At 48.7% G+C, this 22,556-nt stretch overlaps 1 protein-coding gene, 1 long non-coding RNA gene and 1 other non-coding gene across 4 annotated transcripts in view; 1 reads left to right on the top strand and 2 right to left on the bottom strand.

Moving 5' to 3' along the window:
- The window catches only part of LOC102131138 (uncharacterized), a 35,491-nt gene extending 15,534 nt beyond the window's left edge, over nucleotides 1–19,957 (bottom strand). The window contains exons 1-3 of one of the 2 annotated variants that reach the window (XR_012423058.1): nucleotides 19,515–19,957; nucleotides 11,533–11,779; nucleotides 5,095–5,190 (exon numbers count right to left, since the gene is read on the bottom strand). This is a non-coding gene — a long non-coding RNA (uncharacterized lncRNA). The remainder of the gene's footprint in view (nucleotides 1–5,094; nucleotides 5,191–11,532; nucleotides 11,780–19,514) is intronic. The other variant, XR_012423059.1, reaches the window with a different exon arrangement.
- Nucleotides 19,614–19,695, bottom strand: TRNAS-GCU (transfer RNA serine (anticodon GCU)). The gene has a single exon. It is a non-coding gene; the product is annotated as a tRNA-Ser (tRNA).
- Nucleotides 19,958–20,186: 229 nt separating the features above from the next.
- B4GAT1 (beta-1,4-glucuronyltransferase 1) lies at nucleotides 20,187–22,442 on the top strand. Its single transcript, XM_045370593.2, has 2 exons — nucleotides 20,187–21,326; nucleotides 21,576–22,442. The coding sequence occupies exons 1-2, from the start codon at nucleotides 20,271–20,273 to the stop codon at nucleotides 21,765–21,767; spliced, it is 1,248 nt and encodes a 415-aa protein (XP_045226528.1). The 5' UTR covers nucleotides 20,187–20,270; the 3' UTR covers nucleotides 21,768–22,442.
- The last annotated feature ends 114 nt before the right edge of the window (nucleotides 22,443–22,556 follow it).

Consider the following 22,556-nt stretch of genomic DNA (forward strand, 5'->3'; position numbering starts at 1 on the left):
GGGTGACAGAGCAAGACCATCTCAAAAATAAAAAATAAAAAATAAAAATAATTCCACTACATGAAAAGCATTTGACATTTGTGATCTGCTTTTCCACCTGCCTCAAAATGCCACATGATGTCAGAGTTTGGCCCCTTTTGAGTGGCCCCAGAGGCCTCCCTACCTAACCCTCACACCCTGCTTTGTATGGAAATGACATCTCTGGCCAGGGCTGACTGGACCAGGGCCGGGGTCTGAGCCATGGCAGCCACCTACTGACTGGCCAGCAGCCTATGAGGTGGCCTGGTCCAGGTTCCCTGAAGAGAAGAACCAATCAGATCATCTCTCTTGGGAGAATGAAGCCACAATATGAGTGGGGGTTGTCTCGAGGTTACTGGCACATTAGAAGGAATAGGTCATAGGCAGGGTCAAGGTCACAGGCAGGGTCATCAACATAATAGAAAGGGGCATTGCTTTGTGGTCACTAGAGTCATCATGATATCCTAGATGGAGCCAGATGACATCCTTGTTCTTCTTGCTCTTTCTTTCTTCTCAAGGTATCTTGAACAAACTACTGTTGACTGAGGTCACCTGGCTGGATGCCCCCTTTTTTTTTTTTTTTTGTTTTTTTTTGTTGAGATAGAGTCTTGCTCCATCACCCAGGCTTGAGCGCAGAGGCATAATCTCAGCTCACTGCCACCTCCGCCTCCTGGGTTCAAGTTATTCTCCTGTCTCAGCCTCCTGAGTAACTGGGATTACAGATAAGTGCCATGATGCCTGGCTAATTTTATCATATTTTTAGTACAGACGGGGTTTCACCATGTTGGTCAGGCTGGTCTTGAACTCCTGACCTCAAGTGATCTGCCCGCTTTGGCCTCCCAAAGTGTTGGAATTACAGGCGTGAGCCACTGCACCTGGCCTGGACTCCCTTTCCATTGCAGCCCCAGAGTTTGTGAAGCAGAAGCCCTGGGCACTACCCCATTTTACAGATGAATAAACTGAGGTTCCATGGAGCTCAATATTAATAGAATGTAAGCAAAAGTAGTAAAACAGACAGCTCCAAGGGCCTGTGCCTTTGGAAAAAAAACAAAACAAAACAAAAAATGAGCGACTGTTGGAACCACCTTTGTTGGAACTCTGGAAAATAATCAAACATTTACAACAACCCCAAGCAAGTGCTGAATCAAGAAAGTGGCAACTTAAAAATAATGAGAGTTTTGCAGTGTTTTACCTGCCCTTGCTCCATTTCCCTTCTGGGTTAGTGGTGGTGTGAAGATGACATTCCCAATGTGGGACCCTAGCCTTTGGTTCTCAAGGGAGCAAAGCAGACGTTGTTCTCAAAGGATTGTATCTATCAGTTCCGACCTGTCTGGGGACTACCTAAAGAACTGATGCCAGTTCTTTAGGCATGTCTGATGTCTGATGCCAGACATTCGCTTTTGTTTTGCCTAACTCTGAAATCTCTCAGGATGGAAAAGCTTCTACTTAGAGGACAGTTCTCCAAAACACTGAAAGGCGAATTAACAAACCCCTGCTGTCCAGAGCAAAGATTACAGTTTACATGAACAACAGACAAGCTGAAAGGTTGTAAGGAAAAGCTGGGGAGAGATTCTTTGAGGAACTGAAAAGCTCCCTTAAATATCAGGGAATTTAGAAAGCCATATACATGCAGGGCAAGATGCATGCTCAGAAAAGACTCAAGAAGTCCAGGCGTGGTGGCTCACACCTGTAATCCCAGCACTTTGGGAGGCCAAGGCAGGAGGGTCTCTTGAGGCCAGGAGTTTGAGACCAGCCTGGGCAACATAGCAAGACTCCGTCTCTACAAAAATAAAAATAAAATAGCAGGGCACATGATGGTACATGCCTGTAGTCTTAGGTGCTTGGAAGACTGAGTCAGGAGAATCATTTGAGGCCAGGAGTTCAAGCCTGCAGCGAGTTGTGACTGCACTACTGCACTTCAGTCTGGGCAACATAACAAGATCCTATCTTTTAAAAAAAGGCAGGCAGGCCGGGCGCGGTGGCTCAAGCCTGTAATCCCAGCACTTTGGGAGGCCGAGGCGGGTGGATCACGAGGTCAGGAGATCGAGACTATCCTGGCTAACATGGTGAAACCCCGTCTCTACTAAAAATACAAAAAAAAAAAACTAGCCGGGCGTGGTGGCGGGCGCCTGTAGTCTCAGCTACTTGGGAGGCTGAGGCGGGAGAATGGCGTGAACCTGGGAGGCGGAGCTTGCAGTGAGCCGAGATCACACCACTGCACTCCAGCCTGGGAGACACAGCGAGACTCCGTCTCAAAAAAAAATTAAAAAAAATAAAAAAAATAAAAAAAATAAAAAAAGGCAGGCATTAATGGAGGAAATGAGGAACGAAAAGATACGAGACGTAGAAAACAAATAGCAAAATGGCACAAGTAAGTCTTTCCTTATCAGTAATTACTTTTTTTTATTTTTACTTTTTATAAACAGAGTCTCACTCTGTTGCTCAGGCTGGAGTACAGTGGTGTGATCTTGGCCCACTGCAACCTCTGCTTTCTGGGTTCAAGCAAATTCCTCTGCTCCAGCTTCCCGAGTAGCTGGGACAAGTGTGCACCACCACACCTGGCTAATTTTTATATTTTTATTAGTGACGGGGTTTCACCATGCTGGTCAGGCTGGTCTTGAACTCCTGGCCTCAAGTGATCTGCCCGTCTTGGCTTCCCAAAGTGCTGGGATTACAGGTGTGAGCCACTGTGCCTGGCCTCAGTAATTACTTTAAATGGAATTGACTCAACTCTCCAATTAAAAGGCAAGATTATCAGAATGGATTTAAAACAAAATTTTTTTTTTAGAGGCAGGATCTCACTATGTTGCCCAGGCTGGTCTCAAACTCCTAGAGCTCAAGCAGTCCTCCTTCCTCAGCCTCCCAAAGTGCTGGGATTATAGGTATAAATCACCGTGCATGGCCGAAGAATGGATTTTTTAAAAATGTAATTCGACTGGGGCTGGGCGCCGTGGCTCATGCCTGTAATCCCAGCACTTAATTTTTCTTTTTTTTTTTTTTGAGACGGAGTCTCGCTCTGTCACCCAGGCTGGAGTGCAGTGGTGTGATCTTGGCTAACAGCAAGCTCCGCCTCCCGGGTTCACGCCATTCTCCTGCCTCAGCCTCCCGAGTAGCTGGGACTACAGGCCCCCACCACCACCCCCAGCTAATTTTTTAGTAGAGTCGGGGTTTCACTGTGTTAGCCAGGATGGTCTCTCTAACCTGACCTTGTTGATCCGCCCACCTCGGCCTCCCAAAGTGCTGGGATTACAGGCATGAGCCACGGCGCCCGGCCTGATTTTTTTTTTTTTGAGACAGAGTCTCACACTGTCGCCCAGGCTAGAGTACAGTAGTGTGATCTCTGCTCACTACAACCTCCACTTCCCGGGTTCACAAGATTCTTCTGCCTCAGCCTCCCGAGTACCTGGGATTTAAAGGCACACACCACCATACCTGGCTAATTTTTTGTATTTTTAGTAGAGACAGGGTTTCACTATGTTGGCCAGACTGGTCTCGAACTCCTGACCTTGTGATCCACCCACCTCCACCTCCTAAAGTGCTGGGATTACAGGCCTGAGCCACTGCACCCAGCCCACTTACTAAGTTCACTGTCTTATATGGGTGCGGTGCCCCAAAACAATTTTAATAGTAACATCAAAGATCACTGATCACAGGACACCATAACAGATATAATAATAATGAAAGAGCTTGAACTATTGGATGAATTACCAAAATGTGGCACCAAGACAGGAAGTGAGCACATGGTGTTGGAAAAATGGCACCAACAGACTTGCTCAACACAGGGTTGCCACAAACCTTCAATCTGTAAAAAATATATGCAATTATCTGTGACATGCAATAACCCAAAGTGCAATAAAGCGAGGTATGCCTGGCCGGGTGTGGTGGCTCACGCCTGTAATCCCAACACTTTGGGAGGCGGAGGCGGGCGTATCACGAGGTCAGGAGATCGAGACCATACTGGCTAACACGGTGAAAACTACTAAAAATACAAAAAAAAAAATAGCTGGGTGTGGTGGCGGGTGCCTGTAGTCCCAGCTATACAGGAGGCTGAGGCAGGAGAATGGCGTGAACTCGGGAGGCAGAGCTTGCAGTGAGTTGAGATCGCACCACTGCACTCCAGCCTGGGCAACAGAGCGAGACTTCATCTCAAAAAAAAAAAAAAAAAAAAAAAAAAAAAAGAAGTGAGGTATGCCTTTACCCAGAAGTAAAAAGGACTATAAGAGAATACTATGAATAATTGTATGCTAACAAGTCAGATGAAATGGACAAATTCCTGGAAACACACAAACTACCAAAATGGATGCAAGAAGAAACAGGAAATCTGAACAGACCTATAACAAGTAACCAGATTTAATCTGTAATCAAAAACCTCCCAACAAAGAAAATCCCAGGACCAGATGGCTTCACAAGTGAATTCTACCAGTCACTTGAAGAATTAACATCAATCCGGCCAGGCGTGGTGGCTCACGCCCGTAATCCCAGCACTTTGGGAGGCTGACAAGCGCAGATCACCTGAGATCAAGAGTTTGAGACCAGCCTGGCCAACATGGTGAAACCCAGTTTCTAGTAAAAATACAAAAATTAGCGGGGCGTGGTGGTGCACACCTATAATCCCAGCTACTCTGGAGGCTGAGACAGGAGAATCTCTGGAACCCAGGAGGCAGAGGTTGCAGTGAGCTGAGATCATGCCACTGCACTCCAGCCTGGGTGACAGAGCAAGACTCTGTCGCAAACAAAACAAAAAGAATTAACAACAATTCCTACATGAGGGTAGTGTGCGAAATAAAAAGAAAAAAGAAATTTACAACAACCCTCAAACTCTTCCATAAAGTAGAAGAAAAACACTTTACAACTCATTCTATGTGACCCGAGGCCAAAGTAACATACAGATCATTCCAAGAAAACTACAGACCATATCTTATATGAATATAGATGCAAGAATCCTCCACAAAGCACTAGCAAACCTAACCCAGCAATATATTATCAGAATTACACACCATGACCAAGTAGGAATTATTCCAGAAATGCAAGATTGTTTAACATACGAAAATCAATCAATGTGGCACTGTGGCTCACCCTGTAATCCCAGCACTTTGGGAGGCTGAAGCAGGTGGATCACTTGAGGTCAGGAGTTCGAGATCAGCCTAGTCAACATGGTGAAATCTGTCTCTACTGAAAATACAAAAAAAAAAATTAGCTGGTTGTGGTGATGCACGCCTGTAATCCCAGCTACTCCGGAGGCTGAGGCACAAGAATTACTTGAACCCAGGAAGCAGAGTTTGCCGTGAGCCAAGCTTGCTCCACTGCACTCCAGCCTGGGCAACAGAGCAAGACTGTCTCAAAAAAAGAAAAAGAAATTCAATCAATGTAATACACCACATTAACAGAATGAAGGGGAAACACAACATGATCACCTCAACTTATGAACAAAAACGTGACAAAATCCAACACGCTTTCAAGATAAAAAGCATGTGTCAAAGTCCAACACTCGTTCAAGATAAAAAGCATGTGTCAAAGTCCAACACACGTTCAAGATAAAAATGCTGAATAAACAAGGAATAGATGGAAACTTCCTCAACTTGATAAAGGGCATTTATGAAAAATCCACAAATAACATTATACTTAATGGCGAAAGACCTAAAGCCTTCCCCCAAAGATCAGGAACAAGACAAGGATCCGTGGTTTCACCATTTCATCTACTCAACATTGTACTAGAAGTTCTAGCTAGAGCAATTTGGCAAGATATGAGTTTCCACATTGAGGTGGGAAAAAATGGCAAGAAAAAGATACAAAAGTTAAGCAAATTGAAAAAGAGTTTTTGTAAAACTATTCATAGTCACAGATGACATAATATATAAATATATAGAAAATCCTAAAGAATACATGCATACACACAGAGACACATACACACACACACAGACACGTACACACATACACAAACTTTTAGAGCTAATAAAATCAGCAAAGTTGCAGAATTCAAGATTAACACACAATAGCCTGGCTCAGTGGCTCGTGCCTGTAATCCCAGCACTTTGGGAGGCTGCGGCGGGTGGATCACTTGAGGTCAGGTGTTCAAGACCAGCTTGGCCAACATGGTGAAACCCTGTCTTGACTAAAAATATAAAAATTAACTGGGTGTGGTGGCACACACCTGTAGTACCAGCTACTCAAGAGGCTGAGGCAGGAGAATCACTTAAACCTAAGAGGTGAGGTTGCAATGAAATGAGATCATGCCACTGTACTCCAGCCTGGGTGACAGAGTGAGATTCTGCCTCCAAAAAAAAAAAAAAAAATTAACACACAAAATTCAGGTCAGGCACAGTGGCTCATGCCTGTAATCCTAGCACTTTGTGAGGCTGAGGTGGGTGGATCACCTGAGGTCAGGAGTTTGAGACCAGTCTGGCCAACACAGCAAAACCCCATCTCTACTAAAAATACAAAAATTAGCTGGGTGTGATGGCACACGCCTGTAATCCCAGCTACTTAGGAGGGTGAAGCTGAAGAATTGCTTGAACACAGGGGGCAGAGGTTGCAGTGAGCTGAGATCGTGCCACTTCACTCCAGCCTGGGTGAAAGGGCGAAACTCTGTCTCAAAACAAACAAACAAAATTCAGTTATATTTATATACACTAACAATGAACAACGTGAAAAGGAAATTAAGAAAACAACTCCATTTACAATAGGATACAAAAGAGTAAAATACCTAGGAAAAAATTAACCCAGGAAGTAAAAAACTTGCCCATTGAAAATACAAAACATTGGCTGGGCTTGGTAGCTCATGCCTGTAATCCCAGCACTTTGGGAGGCCCAGGCAGGTGAATCACCTAAGCTCAAGAGTTTGAGACCAGCATGGCCAACATGGTGAAACCCCATCTCTACTAAAACACAAAAAATTAGCCAGGCATGTTGGCACGTGCCTATAATCCCAGTTACTTGGGAGGCTGAGGTATGAGAATGACTTGAACCCAGGAGGCAGAGGTTGCAGTGAGCTGAGATCATGCTACTGCACACCAGCCTGGATCACAGAGTGAGATTCTGCCTCAAAAAAAAAAAAAAAAGAAGAAGAAGAAAATGTCAAAACATTGTTGAAATTAAAAGTTTTTTTTTTGAGACAAGGTCTCACTCTGTCACCCAGCCTGGAGTGCAGTGGCCCAATCGTGGCTCACGGCAGCCTTAACCTGGGCTCAGGGAATCCTCCCTCTTCAGCCTCCTGGGTAGCTGAAACTACAGGCGTGCACCACCACGCCCAGCTATTTTTTAAAAATTTTTTCTTTTCTCGCTCTCTCTTTTTTTTTTTTTTTTTTTTTTTTGTAGAGCTGGGATCTCACTGTGTTGCCTAGGCTGTGCTGAAATAAACTAAAGAAGACCTAAAGAAATGAAAATAGCCGGCCAGGCGCGGTGGCTCACGCCTGTAATCCCAGCGCTTTGGGAGGCCGAGGCGGGCGGATCACAAGGTCAGGAGATCGAGACCACGGTGAAACCCCGTCTCTACTAAAAATACAAAAAATTAGCCGGGCGCGGTTGTGGGTGCCTGTAGTCCCAGCTACTCGGGAGGCTGAGGCAGGAGAATGGCGTGAACCCGGGAGGCGGAGCTTGCAGTGAGCCGAGATCGCGCCACTGCACTCCAGCCTGGGCGACAGAGCGAGACTCTGTCTCAAAAAAAAAAAAAAAAAAGAAATGAAAATATATTGTATGTTCATGGATTGGAAGATGTACCTTGTTAAGATGGCAATACTACCCCGAGTGATACACAGATTCAGTGCAATCTCTATCAAAATTCCAGCCAAGCACAGCAGTGCATGCCTGTAGTCTCAGCTACTGAGGAAGCTGAGGTGGGAGAATAGCTTGAGCTCAGAGCTTGACACCAGCCTGGGGCAACATAGTGAGATCCTGTCTCTTAAAAAAAAAAAAAAGAATGAAAAGTCTATTCTTAAATTAATATGGTAGTGCCAGTAACCCTGGATAACTAAAATATTGAAAAAGAGAACAAAGCTAGATGGAGGACTCACACTTCCCAATGTCAAAACTTACTTTGAAGCTACAGTAATCAAAACAGTGTGGTACTGACATAAGAATGGACATGTAGTCCAATGGAATAGAAATGAGGCAACAGAAATAAACCCATCTTTGGCTAAATAATTTTTGACAAAATTTCTAAGACCATTCAATGGGGAAAGATAGTCTCTTTAACAAATCTGAACCCCTACCTCACACCATATGCAAAAACTAACTCAAAATAGATAAATGACCTATATTATAGGACCTAAAACTGTAAGAGTCTTAGAAGAAAACGTAGGCGTGGCCGGGTGCGGTGGCTCAAGCCTGTAATCCCAGCACTTTGGGAGGCTGAGACAGGCAGATCACGAAGTCAGGAGATCGAGACCATCCTGGCTAACCCGGTGAAACCCCGTCTCTACTAAAAATATACAAAAAACTAGCCGGGTGAGGTGGCGGGCGCCTGTAGTCCCAGCTACTCGGGAGGCTGAGGCAGGAGAATGGTGTAAACCCAGGAGGCGGAGCTTGCAGTGAGCTGAGATCCGGCCACTGCACTCCAGCCTGGGTGACAGAGCGAGACTCCATCTCAAAAAAAAAAAAAAAAAAAAAAAGAAGAAGAAAATGTAGGCGTAATTTCACTCGTGTCTGTGTGAAAAGACCACCAAACAGGTTTTATGTGAGCAGTAAAGCTGTTTATTTCACCTGGGTGCAGGCGGGCTGAGTCCAAAAAGAGAGTCAGTGAAGAGAGACAGGTGTGGGGCCGTTCTATGGGATTTGGGTAGGTAAAGGAAAATTAGTCAAAGGGGGTTGTTTTTTGGCGGGCAGGGGCGGGGGTCACAAGGTGCTCAGTGGGGGAGGTTTTGAGCCCGGATGAGCCAGGAGAAGGAATTTCACAAGGTAATGTCATCAGTTAAGGCAAGAACAGGTCATTTTCACTTCTTTTGTGATTCTTCATTTACTTCAGGCCATCTGGATGTATATGTGCAGGTCACAGGGGATATGATGGCTTAGCTTGTGCTCAGAGGCCTGACACGTAAATCTTCATTACTTTGGATTTGGCAATGAATTCTCAAATAAGACACCAAAGCCATGGGCAACAACAGAAAAAACAAAAACAAAAATAAAAAAACAAGATAAATGGGAACTTCATCAAAATTTAAATTTTTTATTTATTTTATTTATTTATTTAGAGACAGGGTCTCACTCTGTTGCTCAGGCTGGAGTGCAGTGGTGTGATCTCAGCTCACTGCAACTTCTGTCTCCCAGGCTCAAGAGATCCCCAAACCTAGCCTCCTGAATAGCTGGGACTATAGGCCCATGACATCACGGCCGGCTAAGTTTGGTTTTCTTGTTTTTTGTTTTTTTTTTGAGATGGAGTTTCACTCTTGTTGCCCAGGCTGAAGTGCAGTGGTGCCATCTCGGCTCACTGCAACCTCCGCCTCCCGGGTTCAAGCAATTCTCCCACCTCAGCCTCCTGAGTAGCTGGGATTACAGGCACGTGCCACCATGCCCAGCTAATTTTTGCATTTTTAGTAGAGATGGGGTTTCGCCATGTTGGCCACATTCATCTTGAACTCCTGACTTCAGGTGATCTGCCTGCCTCAGCCTCCCAAACTGCTGGGATTACAGGCATGAACCACCGTGCCCAGCCAAGTTTTGTATTTTTTTGTAGAGTCAGGGTTTCACCATGTTGCCCAGGCTGGTCTTGAACTCCTGGGCTCAAGCAATCCTTCTGCTTTAGCCTCCCAAAGTGCTGGGATTACAGGCATGAGCCTCCGTGCCCAGCCTAAAACTTTTGTTTATCAAATGACATTATCAAGAAAGTGAAAAGACACCATATGGGATAGGAGAAAATATTTGCAATCATATATTCAGTAAGGGTCTAGTTTCCAGAATATATAGAGAGCTCTTAGAACTCAACAACAAAAAGACAACCCCAAAAATGGACAAAGGGCTTGAATAGACACTTCTCCAAAGAAGACGTACAGGCCGGGCATGGTGGTTCATGCCTGTAATCCCAGCACTTTGGGAGGCCGAGGCAGGTGGACTGCTTGAGGTCAGGAATTCGAGACAAGCCTGGGCAACATGGCGAAACCCCATCTCTACAAAGATTATAAAAATTAGCTGGGTGTGGTGGTACATGCCTATAATCCCAGCTGCTCGTGAGGCTGAGGTGGGAGGATTGCTTGAGCCTGGGAGGCAGAGGTTGCAGTGAGCCCAGATCATGCCATTGCTCTCCAGCCCGGGTGACAGAGTGAGACCCTGTCTCAAAAAATACATAAATAATAAAACAAAGAAGCTATACAAATGCCCAACAAGCACAAGAGAAGATGCTCAACGTTATTATTCATTAGAGAAATGTAAATCAAAACCACAAGGAGATACCACTTCATATCCACTAGGACGGTTATAGTCTTTTTTTTTTTTTTTGAGACAGTCTCACTGTGTCGCCCAGGCTAGAGTACAGTAGTGCGATCTTCAGCTCACTGCAACCTTCACTTTCCAGGTTCAAGCAATTCTCCCACCTCGGCCTCCCAAGTAGCTGGGACTACAAGCATGCACCACCACACCCAGCTAATTTTGTATTTTTAATAGAGACAGGGTTTTGCCATGTTGGCCAGGCTGGTCTCGAACTCTTGACCTCAAGTAGTCTGCCCAACTTGGCCTCCCAAAGTGCTGGGATTACAGCCGTGAGCCACCACGCCCGGCCCTGGTTATAGTAATTTTTTAATGAAAAAACTAAGTGTTAGCAAGAATGTGGAGACATTAGAACCCCTATACATTGCTGGTGAGAATATAAAATGGTACAGCCGTCATGACAAACAGTCTGGCAGTTCCTCAAAAAGTTAAACGTGGCCAGGCACAGTGGCTCAAGCCTGTAATTCCAGCACTTTGGGAGGCCGAGACGGGTGGATAACGAGGTCAGGAGATCAAGACCATCCTGGCTAACACGGTGAAACCCCGTCTCTACTAAAAAATACAAAAATCTAGCCGGGCGGGCGAGGTGGCGGGCGCCTGTAGTCCCAGCTACTCGGGAGGCTGAGGCAGGAGAATGGCGTAAACCTAGGAGGTGGAGCGTGCAGTGAGCTGAGATCCGGCCACTGCACTCCAGCCTGGGTGACAGAGTGAGACTCTGTCTCAAAAAAAAAAAAAAAAAAAAAAGTTAAACGTACAGCTACCATGTGACCAAGCAATTCCTATGCTAAGTGAAAGAAGCCAGACATAAAAGATCATATATTGTATGATTACATGTATTTGAAATATTCAGAATAGGCAAATCCACAGAGATAGGAAGCAGACCAATGTTGATGGGGAGTAGGGGATGGGGAACTGGGGAGTAACTGTTAATGGGTATGGGGTTTTCTGTGGGGTGATGGAAATGTTTTGGTACATGATAAAGGTGGTAGTTGTACAACACTGTGAATATACTAAATGCCACATTTTAAAATGGTTAATTTTAAATTATGCATATTTTGCCTCAATTGTTTAAAAAAATTATTAAAAAAAAAAAAAAAGTACCTTACTCAAGACCACACAGCAGAGCTGGAATTCCATCTTCAGAGCCCACACTCTGCTTCCCAAGAAAAGGGCCTCCAGAGACCCCAGGATGCCATGCAGGACAGTAGACCAGTAGCCAAGCATGATCTTGCTTGGTTCAGATAATAGTTCCATCCTTCCAGCACGTGGAGGCAGGGGACTCCCTCCAGGTTGGAGGCAGCTCTGGAGCTCCCAAAGCCAGGCCATGGAGCCGGTGTAGTGTGGGGGCCTAAGGAGGAGGGAGAATGATGTGAGGGGTGAACAGACCTCCCTTGAGGGGCTGTTGGAAAACTCAGGGCGGGCAAAGCCCTTAGCTGGGGCTGACATATGATGGGGCCTCGGGAAACTACAGCCGTTGACCTTCACCTTGGGACAAGTGAAGGGTCTGATTAGCTGTCTTTTAGGCTTCAATCAAGCCTTCAATTGACTTGGGACACAACCCTGTTAAAACTGCAGCTGGGGCAGGGCGCAGTGGCTCACACCTGTAATTCCAGCACTTTGGGAGGCTGAAGCGGGTGGATTACCTGAGGTCAGGATTTCGAGACCTGCCTGGCCAACATGGCGAAACCCCATCTCTACCAAAAAAATACAAAAATTAGCTGGACCTGGTGACGCACGCCTGTAGTCCTAGCGACTTGGGAGGCTGAGGCGGGAGAACTGCTTGAACCCGGGAGGTGGAGGTTGCAGTAAGCCAAGATTGCGCCACTGCACTCCAGCCTGGGTGACAGAGCGAGACTCCATCTCAAAAACAAAAAACAAAAAAACACCTGCAGCTGGGAGATGGCCATCTGTGAATGGCCCAATCTGGGACTGCACTGATTCAGTTCTTGAGGGGTAGGTGGTTGTGGGTCTAGATGGCAGAAACCAGCCTGGAAAGGGGATTCGGGGTGGAATCTCAGGTGAGTCTTGTGTCTGGCTGGAGCTGTGGGAGGCAAGTGGGAGGAGCCCAGTGCCATGTGTCAGACGACAGCAGTAGAGTCGTGTGATGGTTACTTTTATTTGTCAAGTTGGCTAGGTCATGGCACCCAGACAGTTGATCAAACACCAAGTTTAGACATCATTATGAAGGTGTTTTTTTTTTGAGACGGAGTCTCACTCAGTCGCCCAAGCTGGAGTGCTGTGGGCTATCTCGGCTCACTGCAAGCTCTGCCTCCCGGGTTCACGCCATTCTCCTGCCTCAGCCACCCAAGTAGCTGGGACTACAGGTGTCCGCCACCACCCTCAGCTAATTTTTTGTATTTTTAGTAGAGACAGGGTTTCACCGTGTTAGCCAGGATGGTCTCGATCTCCTGACCTCGTGATCCACCCGCCTCAGCCTCCCAAAGTGCTGGGATTACAGGTGTGAGCCACCGCACCCGGCCTATGAAGGTGTTTTTATTTATTTTGTATTTATTTATTTTTGAGATGGAGTCTCTCTCTGTCGCCCAGGCTGGAGTGGTGGCATGATCTCGGCTCACTGCAACCTCTGCCTCCGGGGTTCAAGCAATTCTCTGCCTCAGACTTCCAAGTAGCTGGGATTACAGGCACCTACCACCACGCCTGGCTAATTTTTGTATTTTTAGTAGAGATGGGGTTTCACCATCTTGGCCAGGCTGGTCTTGAACTCCTGACCTCGTGATCTACCCACCTCGGCCTCTGAAAGTGCTGGGATTACGGGCAAGGGCCACCACACCCTATGAAGGCATTTTTTTTAAGAAAAAATTTACATTTAAATCAGTAGACTTTACTCAAAGTCTACCTTCTCTGAAGATGATTTCCTTCTCTGAAGGAGAAAACCCAGTTATTTTCTCTCTGCCCTCACACTCAATACAACACTTTGCTTCTGGTCACCAAACTTGGTGGGGATTCTTCCCCACACACCACCCAAGCAGCTCTCCAGTGGACACCAACAGAGTGTCCTATCATTCAATTCCATTCTGATATTATTTACCTGGAGATAGTGTCAGATCCCATGCATTGAGGGCTCAGTCCCACATACCTGCCCCACTTCAGATGCCAATTGCACATAGTAGGTTGTTGCTTACACTTCTTTTTTTTTTTCTTTTGAGATGGAGTTTCACTCTTGTTGCCCAGGCTGGAGTGCAATGGCATGAACTTGGCTCACTGCAGCCTTCACCTCCTGGGTTCAAGCGATTCTCCTGCCTCAGCCTCCTGAGTAGCTAAGATTACAGACATCCACCACCACCCGGCTAATTTTTTGTATTTTTAGTAGAGACAGGGTTTCCCCATATTGGCCAGGTTGATCTCGAACTCCTGGTCTCAGGTGATCCGCCTGCCTCAGCCTCCCCAAAGTGCTGGGATTACAGGCATGAGCCACTGCACCTGGCCAGTTGCCTACACTTCTGACCAACCAGATATAAACCAAGCTCCCCTAACTCCTTCCCTGGGTTTAATTTGCTAGAGAGTTCCCCGAACTCAGGGAACCACTTATGTCTATCGGTTCATTATAAAGAATATTACAGGCCGGGCACGGTGGGTCACGCCTGTAATCCTAGCACTTTGGGAGGCCGAGGTGGGCGGATCACCTGAGGTCGTGAGTTCGCGACCAGCCTGACCAACATGGAGAAACCCCAACTCTACTAAAAATACAAAAATTAGCTGGGCGTGGTGGCACATGCCTGTAATCCCAGCTACTTGGGAGGCTGAGGCAGTAGAATCGGGAGGTGGAGGTTGCCATGAGCAGAGATAGCACCGTTGTACTCCAGCATGGGCAACAAGAGTAAAACTCCATCTCAAAAAAAAAAAAAAAAAAAAGAATATTACAAAGCGTACAGATGAACGGCCAGGTGGAAGAGATGCACAGGGCAAGGTGTGAGGGGCAGGCTGCAGAGCTTCTGTACCGCCTCTGGACACACGACCCTCCGGGAACCTGCAGGTGTTCCGCTATCTGGAAGCTCTCCAAACCCTGTCCTTCTGGTGTTTCATTGAGCCTTTATTAAAGTGTCAGCATAATTGATAACATAATTGGCCACTGGTGATATACTCAATTTTCAGCCTGTCTCCTCCTCCCCAGAGGTCAGAGGGTGGGACTGAAAGTTCCAACTCTTTAATCACATGGTTGGTTCATCTGGCAACCAGACCCCATCCTGAGGCTATTTAAGAGTTCAGGAAGACTTGCATCACTAGAACAAAAGATGCTCCTATCGCCCAGGAAATTTCGAGGGATTTAGGAACTCTGTATTAGGAACTGGAGAGAGAGACCAAACACATATTTCTTTTTTTGTTGGTTTTTGAGATAGGGTCTTGTCTTGTGTCCAGGCTGGCGTGAAGTGGCACGATCACAGCTCACTGCAACCTTGAATTCCTGGGTTCAAGTGATCCTCCCACTTCACCTTCCTGAGTAGCTGGGTCTACTGGAGAACACCAACATACTTGGCTAATTTTTTAAAATTTTTGTAGAAATGGGGACTCACCATGTTGCCCAGGTTGGTCTCAAACTCCTGGGCTCAAGCAATCCTCCCACCTCAATCTCCCAAAGTGCTGGGATTACAGGTATGAGCCACCATGCCCAGCCATGGCCATTTATTATATTACAATAGCACAACTTTCCATAATGTGGGTGAGTCTCATCTAATCAGTTGAAGGCCTTAAGGGAAACAGATAGAGGGAATTCTGCCTCTAGACTGCCTTTTATAGTGAGACAGAGTCTCACTTTGTCACCCAGGTTGGAGTACAGCGGTGCAAACACGGCTCACTGCAGCCTCGACTTCCTGGGCTCAAATTATCCTCCCACCTCAGCTTCCCGAGTAGCCGGGCACGCACCACCATTCCCGGCTAATTTTTTTTGTATTTTTGTAGAGACAGGGTTTCACCATGTTGCCCAGGTTGATCTCAAACTCCTGACCTCAAGCAATCCGCCCGCCCTGGCCTCCCAAAGTACTGGGATTACAGGCGTGAGCCACCGCTCCTGGCTTGACTGCCTTTTAACTTGAGCTGCAACATCCAATTCTCCCTAGGTTTCCAGCCTGCCCTGTGGAATTTGGACTTGCCAGTCCCCATAATCACATGAGCCAATTCCTCAAAATCAATCACTTACTCTCTCCTGCTCTCTCTCTTTCTGTCTGTCACACACACACTCACACACACACACACACACACACACACACACGGTTGTTTCTCTGGAGAACGCTTAACACAAGTCTCCCTGGGGAGAGTCCAGGTATGCCCTGCCATCTGGCCTGTAGTAAGGGCATCAGCAGATCCCTCGTTATTGGTTATTAATGCCATTTTTTGTTTGTTTGTTTGAGATAAGGTCTCACTCTGGTAAGAGCCACCACACCTGGCTACACTGGTCTTTGAAACTCCCACTCCCCTCTCTGTCACAAACAGTCCCTCTTCCCAGCCAGGTGCCTCTACCCACAGTAGCAGCTTTCTGCCACCTTCTGGGCCTTCCATGTGGCTTTCCCTGATCTCGACACCTCACCAAGCCCCAGTCACCATTTTACAGTGTCCCCTTAGACTAGGGTCTCTGGGGACACTTCATAAGCATCTTATCTATTCATTCAACAAACATGTATTGATGACGCCTGCTGTGTGCCTAACACTGTAGTGGGGGACTGGGGGCAGATGAGCAGGCAAGTCTTCTTTGAGGTAATAAATGGGTATCGTGTGAGCACTGCAGATGAAACTCAAATGCTCAAAGGGCCACAGGCAGAGGCAGACAAGGAAGGGCAGGGCTGGGAGTTTGGCAAAGAGAAGACTGTTTGCCAAGTGGGGGCCACTCTGGTGCTGTGGCCCATTGTCACCCTGTGGGGATGCAGGCCAGCCACTGCCAGATCTTCTGAACTTAAAAATAAAAGATAGGCCTGGCTCAGTGGCTCATGCCTATAATCCCAGCACTTTGGGAGGCCAAGATGGGTGGATCTCTTGAGCCCAGGAGTTTGAGACCAACCTGGGCAACACAGCAAAACCTCATCTCTACAGACAAATACAAAAATGTAGCCAGGTGTGGTGGCACACACCTGTAGGCCCAACAACCCGGGAGGCTGAGGTGGGAGAATCACCTGAGCCCGGGAGGTTGAGGCTGCAATAGCCATGATGTGCCACTGCACTCCAGTCTGGGCACTGGAGTGAGACTCTGTCTCAAAAATAGAATAAAATAAAATAATGAGTCACACATGGTGGCATACACCTGTAGTCCCAGCTACTTGGAAAGGTCCCAGCCCGGTAAGGCTGAGGCTGTGGTGAGCCATGATTGCACCACTGCACTCCAACCTGGGCTAGAGAGTGAGACACCATCTCAAAAAAATAAAATAAAAGGCAGAAAGATGGGTTGTACGTGAAATCCGATTCACCAAAGTTAACTACTACATGATTCAAACATTTTTCTTTTCTTATAGAGATGTGGGTCTCACTATGTTCACCAGGTTGGTCTTGAACTCTTGGCCTCAAGTGATCCCCCTGCCTTGGCCTCCCAAAGTGTTGGGATTACAGGCGTGAGCCACCGAGCCCAGCCCAAATCGATTTTTTTTTTTTTTTTTGAGATAGAGTCTCTTTTGTGTCACCCAGGCTGGAGTGTAATGGTGCTATCTTGGCTCACCGCAACCTCTTCCTCAGTTTCAAGCGATTCTCCTGCCTCAGCCTCCAGAATAGCTGTGATTACAGGCACCCACGCCCAGCTAATTTTAGTATTTTTAGTAGAGATGGGGTTTCACCATGTTGGCCAGGCTGGTCTCAAACTCCTGACCTCGGATGATCCACCCATCTTGGCCTCCCAAAATGCTGAGATTACAGGTGTGAGCCACTGTGCCCAGCCTCCTTAATGTTTTAAAATATCAGTTTGGGGCAGGGTGCAGTGGCTCACGCCTGTAATCCCAGCACTTTGGGAAGCCAAGGGGGGCAGATCACTTGAGGCCAGGAGTTTGAGACCAGCCTGGCCAACATGGTGAAACCCCATCTCTACTAAAAATACCAAAAAATTAGCCGGGCATGGTGGTGCTTACCTGTAATCTCAGCTACTCAGGAGGCTGAGGCAGGAGAATCACTTGAACCTAGGAGGCAGACACTACAGTGAGCTGAGATCGCGCCACTGCACTCTAGACTGGGTGACAGAGCCAGACTCTGTCTTAAAAAATAATAATAGGGCGGGGATGGGCATGATGGTTCACGCCTGTAATCCCAGCACTTTGGGAGGCGAACAGATCACCTGAGGTCAGGAATTCGAGGCCAGCCTTACCAACATGGAGAAACCCCGTGTCTACCAAAAATACAAAATTAGCTGGGTATAGTGGTGCATGCCTGTTATCCCAGTTACTCTAGAGGCTGAGGCAGGAGAATTGCTTCAACCCAGGAGGCAGAGGTTGCAGTGAGCTGAGATCGGGCCATTGCACGCCAGCCTGGGCAACAAGAGAGAAACTCCATCTCAAAATAATAATAATAATAATAAGGCTGGGCGCAGTGGCTCACACCTGTAATCCCAGCACTTTGGGAGGCCAAGGCGGGTGGATCACCTGAAGTTAGGAGTTCGAGACCAGCCAGGCTAACATGGTGAAACCCCGTCTCTACTAAAAAATAATACAAAAAATTAGCCAGGCATGGTGGCACACGTCTGTAATCCCGGCTACTCAGGAGGCTGAAGCAGGAGAATCGTTTGAACCTAGGAGGCAGAGGTTGCAGTGAGCCAAGATTGCGTCATTGCACTCCAGCCTGGGCGAGAAGAGCAAAACTCTGTCTCAAATAACGGTAATAAAAAATAATATATAAAACACTGAGGAGGTCAAAGAAAATCCAAATGGTAGCATGTCTGGCTTCTGAGCCTCCCGTCTGCAAGGCCTGTGCTGAAAGGATCTGCACTTGCCTTTCTCCTCTTTACAGCCAAGGTCACCAGTGGAAACCCCCCAAGGACAACACCTGTGTCTCCTCCAAGGCCAATCCCTTCATGCCTAACACAGTCCCTGGCAGGGAGCAGGTACTCAGTGTGTGTTTTTGCACTAGGCTGCAAAATAAAGGTTTTCTGATCACTCTTCAACTCCACAACCGTGGCACCCTACTGCCTGTGGAATAGCGGGACAGACACTTTATCCTTATTTGAAGCCCTGCCCAGTCTGTCCTGACATCTCAAGATTCAGAGCACTCTGCCCTATAGGGGCCTCCCTGGATCAGCCTAAAAAGTTGAGTAATATACGGTAATTGATTTAGCAGTGGCAGTGTCTGCCCTTCCCACAGCTTCTCGTGTTCTAAAGAGTCCATAGATGAATTAATCCACAAACACTTATTAAGAGTGTGGTGGCCTGATATTGGAGTGTTCAAAGCCTTCTGCTTAAGAGTTTGTGTGTGGCCGGGCGCGGTGGCTCACACCTGTAATCCCAGCACTTTGGGAGGCCAAGGTAGGCGGATCAGAAGGTCAGGAGATCGAGACCATCCTGGCTAACATGGTGAAACTCCGTCTCTGCTAAAAATACAAAAAATTAGCCGGGCGTGCGGCAGGCGCTGGTACTCAGGAGGCTGAGGCAGGAGAATCGCTTAAGGCAGAGGTTGCAGTGAGCCGAGATTGCGCCACTGCACTCCAGCCTAGGCGACAGAGCAAGAATCTGCCTCAAAAAAAAAAAAAAAAAAAAGAGATTGTGTGTTGTGGTGGGGAGCGGGGCGTATGGACACAAGGTCTCCGCCCTGGGAGAAGTGCTGGGGAGTAGGACAAGTACCACTACTTCGGACAGGGAGGGCGATGCCTCCAATGCGGGCTTCCCTAATTCCTGCAGATCATACACTGGCCCCCAACTTCACACTGGCCAGAATCCCGGTTCTAGTCTTTTCCGTGCCACCAAACCCTGGGCCCTCCTCTTTCTAGAAGAAAACACCTTTGGCCTCTGCCCAGAGCTACAGATACCTGGAGTAGGAGCAGGCAGGAGATCCGTGGTGGATAAAGACCAGAGAGACTTGGGATCGAATTCCACTCTCACCCCCAGTTCAGTTTTCCTCAGCTTGCTGCTCCAAACAGGCAGGATGTGAAAATTAAGATTCTTTACCCCTCGCACCTCCAGTTGAGTTTTCTCCAGGTTGCTGCTCCAAACAGGTAGGATGTGAAAATTTAGATGCTTTTCTCACGCCGCTCTATAAAAGACGGCCGACGAGGATGGGATTCGAACCCACGCGTGCAAAGCACAATGGATTAGCAGTCCATCGCCTTAACCACTCGGCCACCTCGTCCTATGTAACACCAGTCTTTCCACATTCACTTATCTCTCATCTCCTCCGCACCTTCCAGGCACTACCACCTACATCGGAGCGCAGACCTCTTCCGACACGGGGAAACAAGAAGCCGCGGAAGGAAGGGAGCGTTTTGACTTCCTTTCAGCTGAGCCCACGCCATCCACCACGCTGCGGCCGAGCTCTGCCACGATTTCTCTCCGAGTCCAGCCCAGCGCGCTGCTAGTTCAAGGCGCGCTTGGTCCAGGGTGCGCGCGCCGGCGGGGAGGGAGGGGAGTGCGTCCCGGGAAGCCGGCGGGGCCCGGGCGGGCGGGGCATCTGCACGGCGCGCGGCCGGGCGGCGGGGCTGTGGCTCCTCCTCCCTCGCAGGGGACGAGCCGACGCGCCGGGGGCTGGGGGCGGCAGCGGCGGGCGGCCGGCGGCGGGAGGCGGGCGGGGCGGCGCGGCGCGCGGGGCTCGGCTGGCCTCGGCTCGCCTCGGCTGCGCTCGGCAGGCTGCGGTAAATCCGGGCTTGCGGCCGCTGGTGTAGTCTGTGGCCGGGTGGTCGTTGCTGCGCGCCCCGAGCCCCGACAGCCATGCAGATGTCCTACGCCATCAGGTGCGCCTTCTACCAGCTGCTGCTGGCCGCGCTCATGCTGGTGGCGATGCTGCAGCTGCTCTACCTGTCGCTGCTGTCCGGACTGCACGGACAGGAGGAGCAAGACCAATATTTTGAGTTCTTTCCCCCGTCCCCACGGTCCGTGGACCAGGTCAAGACGCAGCTTCGCACCGCGCTGGCCTCCGGAGGCGTACTGGACGCCAGCGGCGATTACCGCGTCTACAGGGGCCTGCTGAAGACCACCATGGAACCCAACGATGTGATCCTGGCCACGCACGCCAGCGTGGACAACCTGCTGCACCTGTCGGGTCTGCTGGAGCGCTGGGAGGGCCCACTGTCCGTGTCGGTGTTCGCGGCCACCAAGGAGGAGGCGCAGCTGGCCACGGTGCTGGCCTACGCGCTGAGCAGCCACTGCCCCGACATGCGCGCCAGGGTCGCCATGCACCTCGTGTGCCCCTCTCGTTACGAGGCAGCCGTGCCCGACCCCCGGGAGCCGGGGGAGTTTGCCCTGCTGCGGTCCTGCCAGGAGGTCTTTGACAAGCTAGCCAGGGTGGCCCAGCCCGGGATTAATTATGCGTTGGGCACCAATGTCTCCTACCCCAATAATCTGCTGAGGAATCTGGCTCGTGAGGGGGCCAACTATGCCCTGGTGATCGATGTGGACATGGTGCCCAGCGAGGGGCTGTGGAGAGGCCTGCGGGAAATGCTGGATCAGAGCAACCAGTGGGGTGGCACCGCGCTGGTGGTGCCTGCCTTCGAGATCCGACGAGCCCGCCGTATGCCCATGAACAAAAACGAGCTGGTGCAGCTCTACCAGGTTGGTGAGGTGCGACCCTTCTATTATGGGTTGTGCACACCCTGCCAGGCACCCACCAACTATTCCCGCTGGGTCAACCTGCCGGAAGAGAGCTTGCTGCGGCCTGCCTACGTGGTACCTTGGCAGGACCCCTGGGAGCCATTCTACGTGGCAGGAGGCAAGGTGCCCACCTTCGACGAGCGCTTTCGGCAGTACGGCTTCAACAGAATCAGCCAGGTGCTCATAAGGGAGAGGGCAAGGGTAATGGGGCAGGAGGGGTGGTGGGATCAGGGAGTTATGAGGAGTGGCCCTGGATGGAGAGGAGGCAATGAAGCAGGAGGGATCACCGTTCGGGAGGTGGGTGGATGGTGTGGAAGATCCAGGATACTTCCAGAGGGGTGAGAGCGCTGGACTGTGGCTTTAGAGAAGTCAGTCTCAGCCCTGTCAATGTCATCAAACTTTGCTGACCTGTCTTTCCTCCTACAGGCCTGCGAGCTGCATGTGGCGGGGTTTGATTTTGAGGTCCTGAACGAAGGTTTCTTGGTTCATAAGGGCTTCAAAGAAGCGTTGAAGTTCCATCCCCAAAAGGAGGCCGAAAATCAGCACAATAAGATCCTTTATCGCCAGTTCAAACAGGAGTTGAAGGCCAAGTACCCCAACTCTCCCCGACGCTGCTGAGCCCTTCCCTACCCTAGTCTGAGAAGTCAGCCTCTGGGCTCCTCAGGCCACCGTTTAGGCCTGACTGGGGTAAAAAATGTCGCTCCACTTTACAGAGGTAGCTGTGGTGTTGAAACACTGGACTTGAATATGGGGTGCTGGGATCGAGTCCTAGCTTTACCACTAACTAGCTGTGTGGCCTTGAGTAAATCCCGTTACCTCTCTGAGCCTCGGTTACCCTGTCTGTAAAAAGGGAGGTGAGAATACCTACCTCACGGAACTGTCGGGAGGCTCAGATGAGATGTTGTATGTGAAAACATTCTGTAAGCTTCGTACAAATGTGAAGTATTAATATTATCGCAGTATTATTATTGTTATTATTATTGTTATTATTAACAATCTTGGGTGGGTAGTAGGAGAGCAAAAAGTATGAATGGGATGGAGCTAAGAAGTCTGAGTACTTAATGAAATGGACTTTTTGGAAAGAAATCAGATGAAGGCATAAACTTTAGTTCTTAGCTCTTGAACAGAAGCCTAAAATTCTTGGTTCTCTCAGGCCTTCGCCCTCAAGGGCTCTAGAGGAGGGAAGACTCTGCAGGCTCCATGGGTGACAGCCTGAGATCTGTCCCTTCAACAGGCTGGGCTGGGTATGTGCCTACCGATGACAATGTGTAAATAAATGCGTGTTCACACCCACAGCTGGCTCCGTTACTCTCCTGAGCTGGGGGTGGGGGGTCGGGGCCGGCTTCTCCCCTTGCACGCCATGGGGAGGTGGCAGCGGACGAAGGGCGCCGTCTGCAAAGCACTGAA

This window comes from Macaca fascicularis, chromosome 14, assembly GCF_037993035.2.
Source record: "Macaca fascicularis isolate 582-1 chromosome 14, T2T-MFA8v1.1".
NCBI classification, from domain to species: Eukaryota; Metazoa; Chordata; class Mammalia; order Primates; family Cercopithecidae; genus Macaca; species Macaca fascicularis.

What these genes read in the sequence shown, in the direction of transcription:
- B4GAT1 (XM_045370593.2), top strand. Translation starts at nt 20,271, where the DNA reads ATGCAGATGTCCTACGCCATCAGGTGCGCCTTCTACCAGCTGCTGCTG. An exon ending in GCTTCAACAGAATCAGCCAG is followed by an intron (nt 21,327 to 21,575) that starts GTGCTCATAAGG and finishes TTCCTCCTACAG; the next exon opens with GCCTGCGAGCTGCATGTGGC.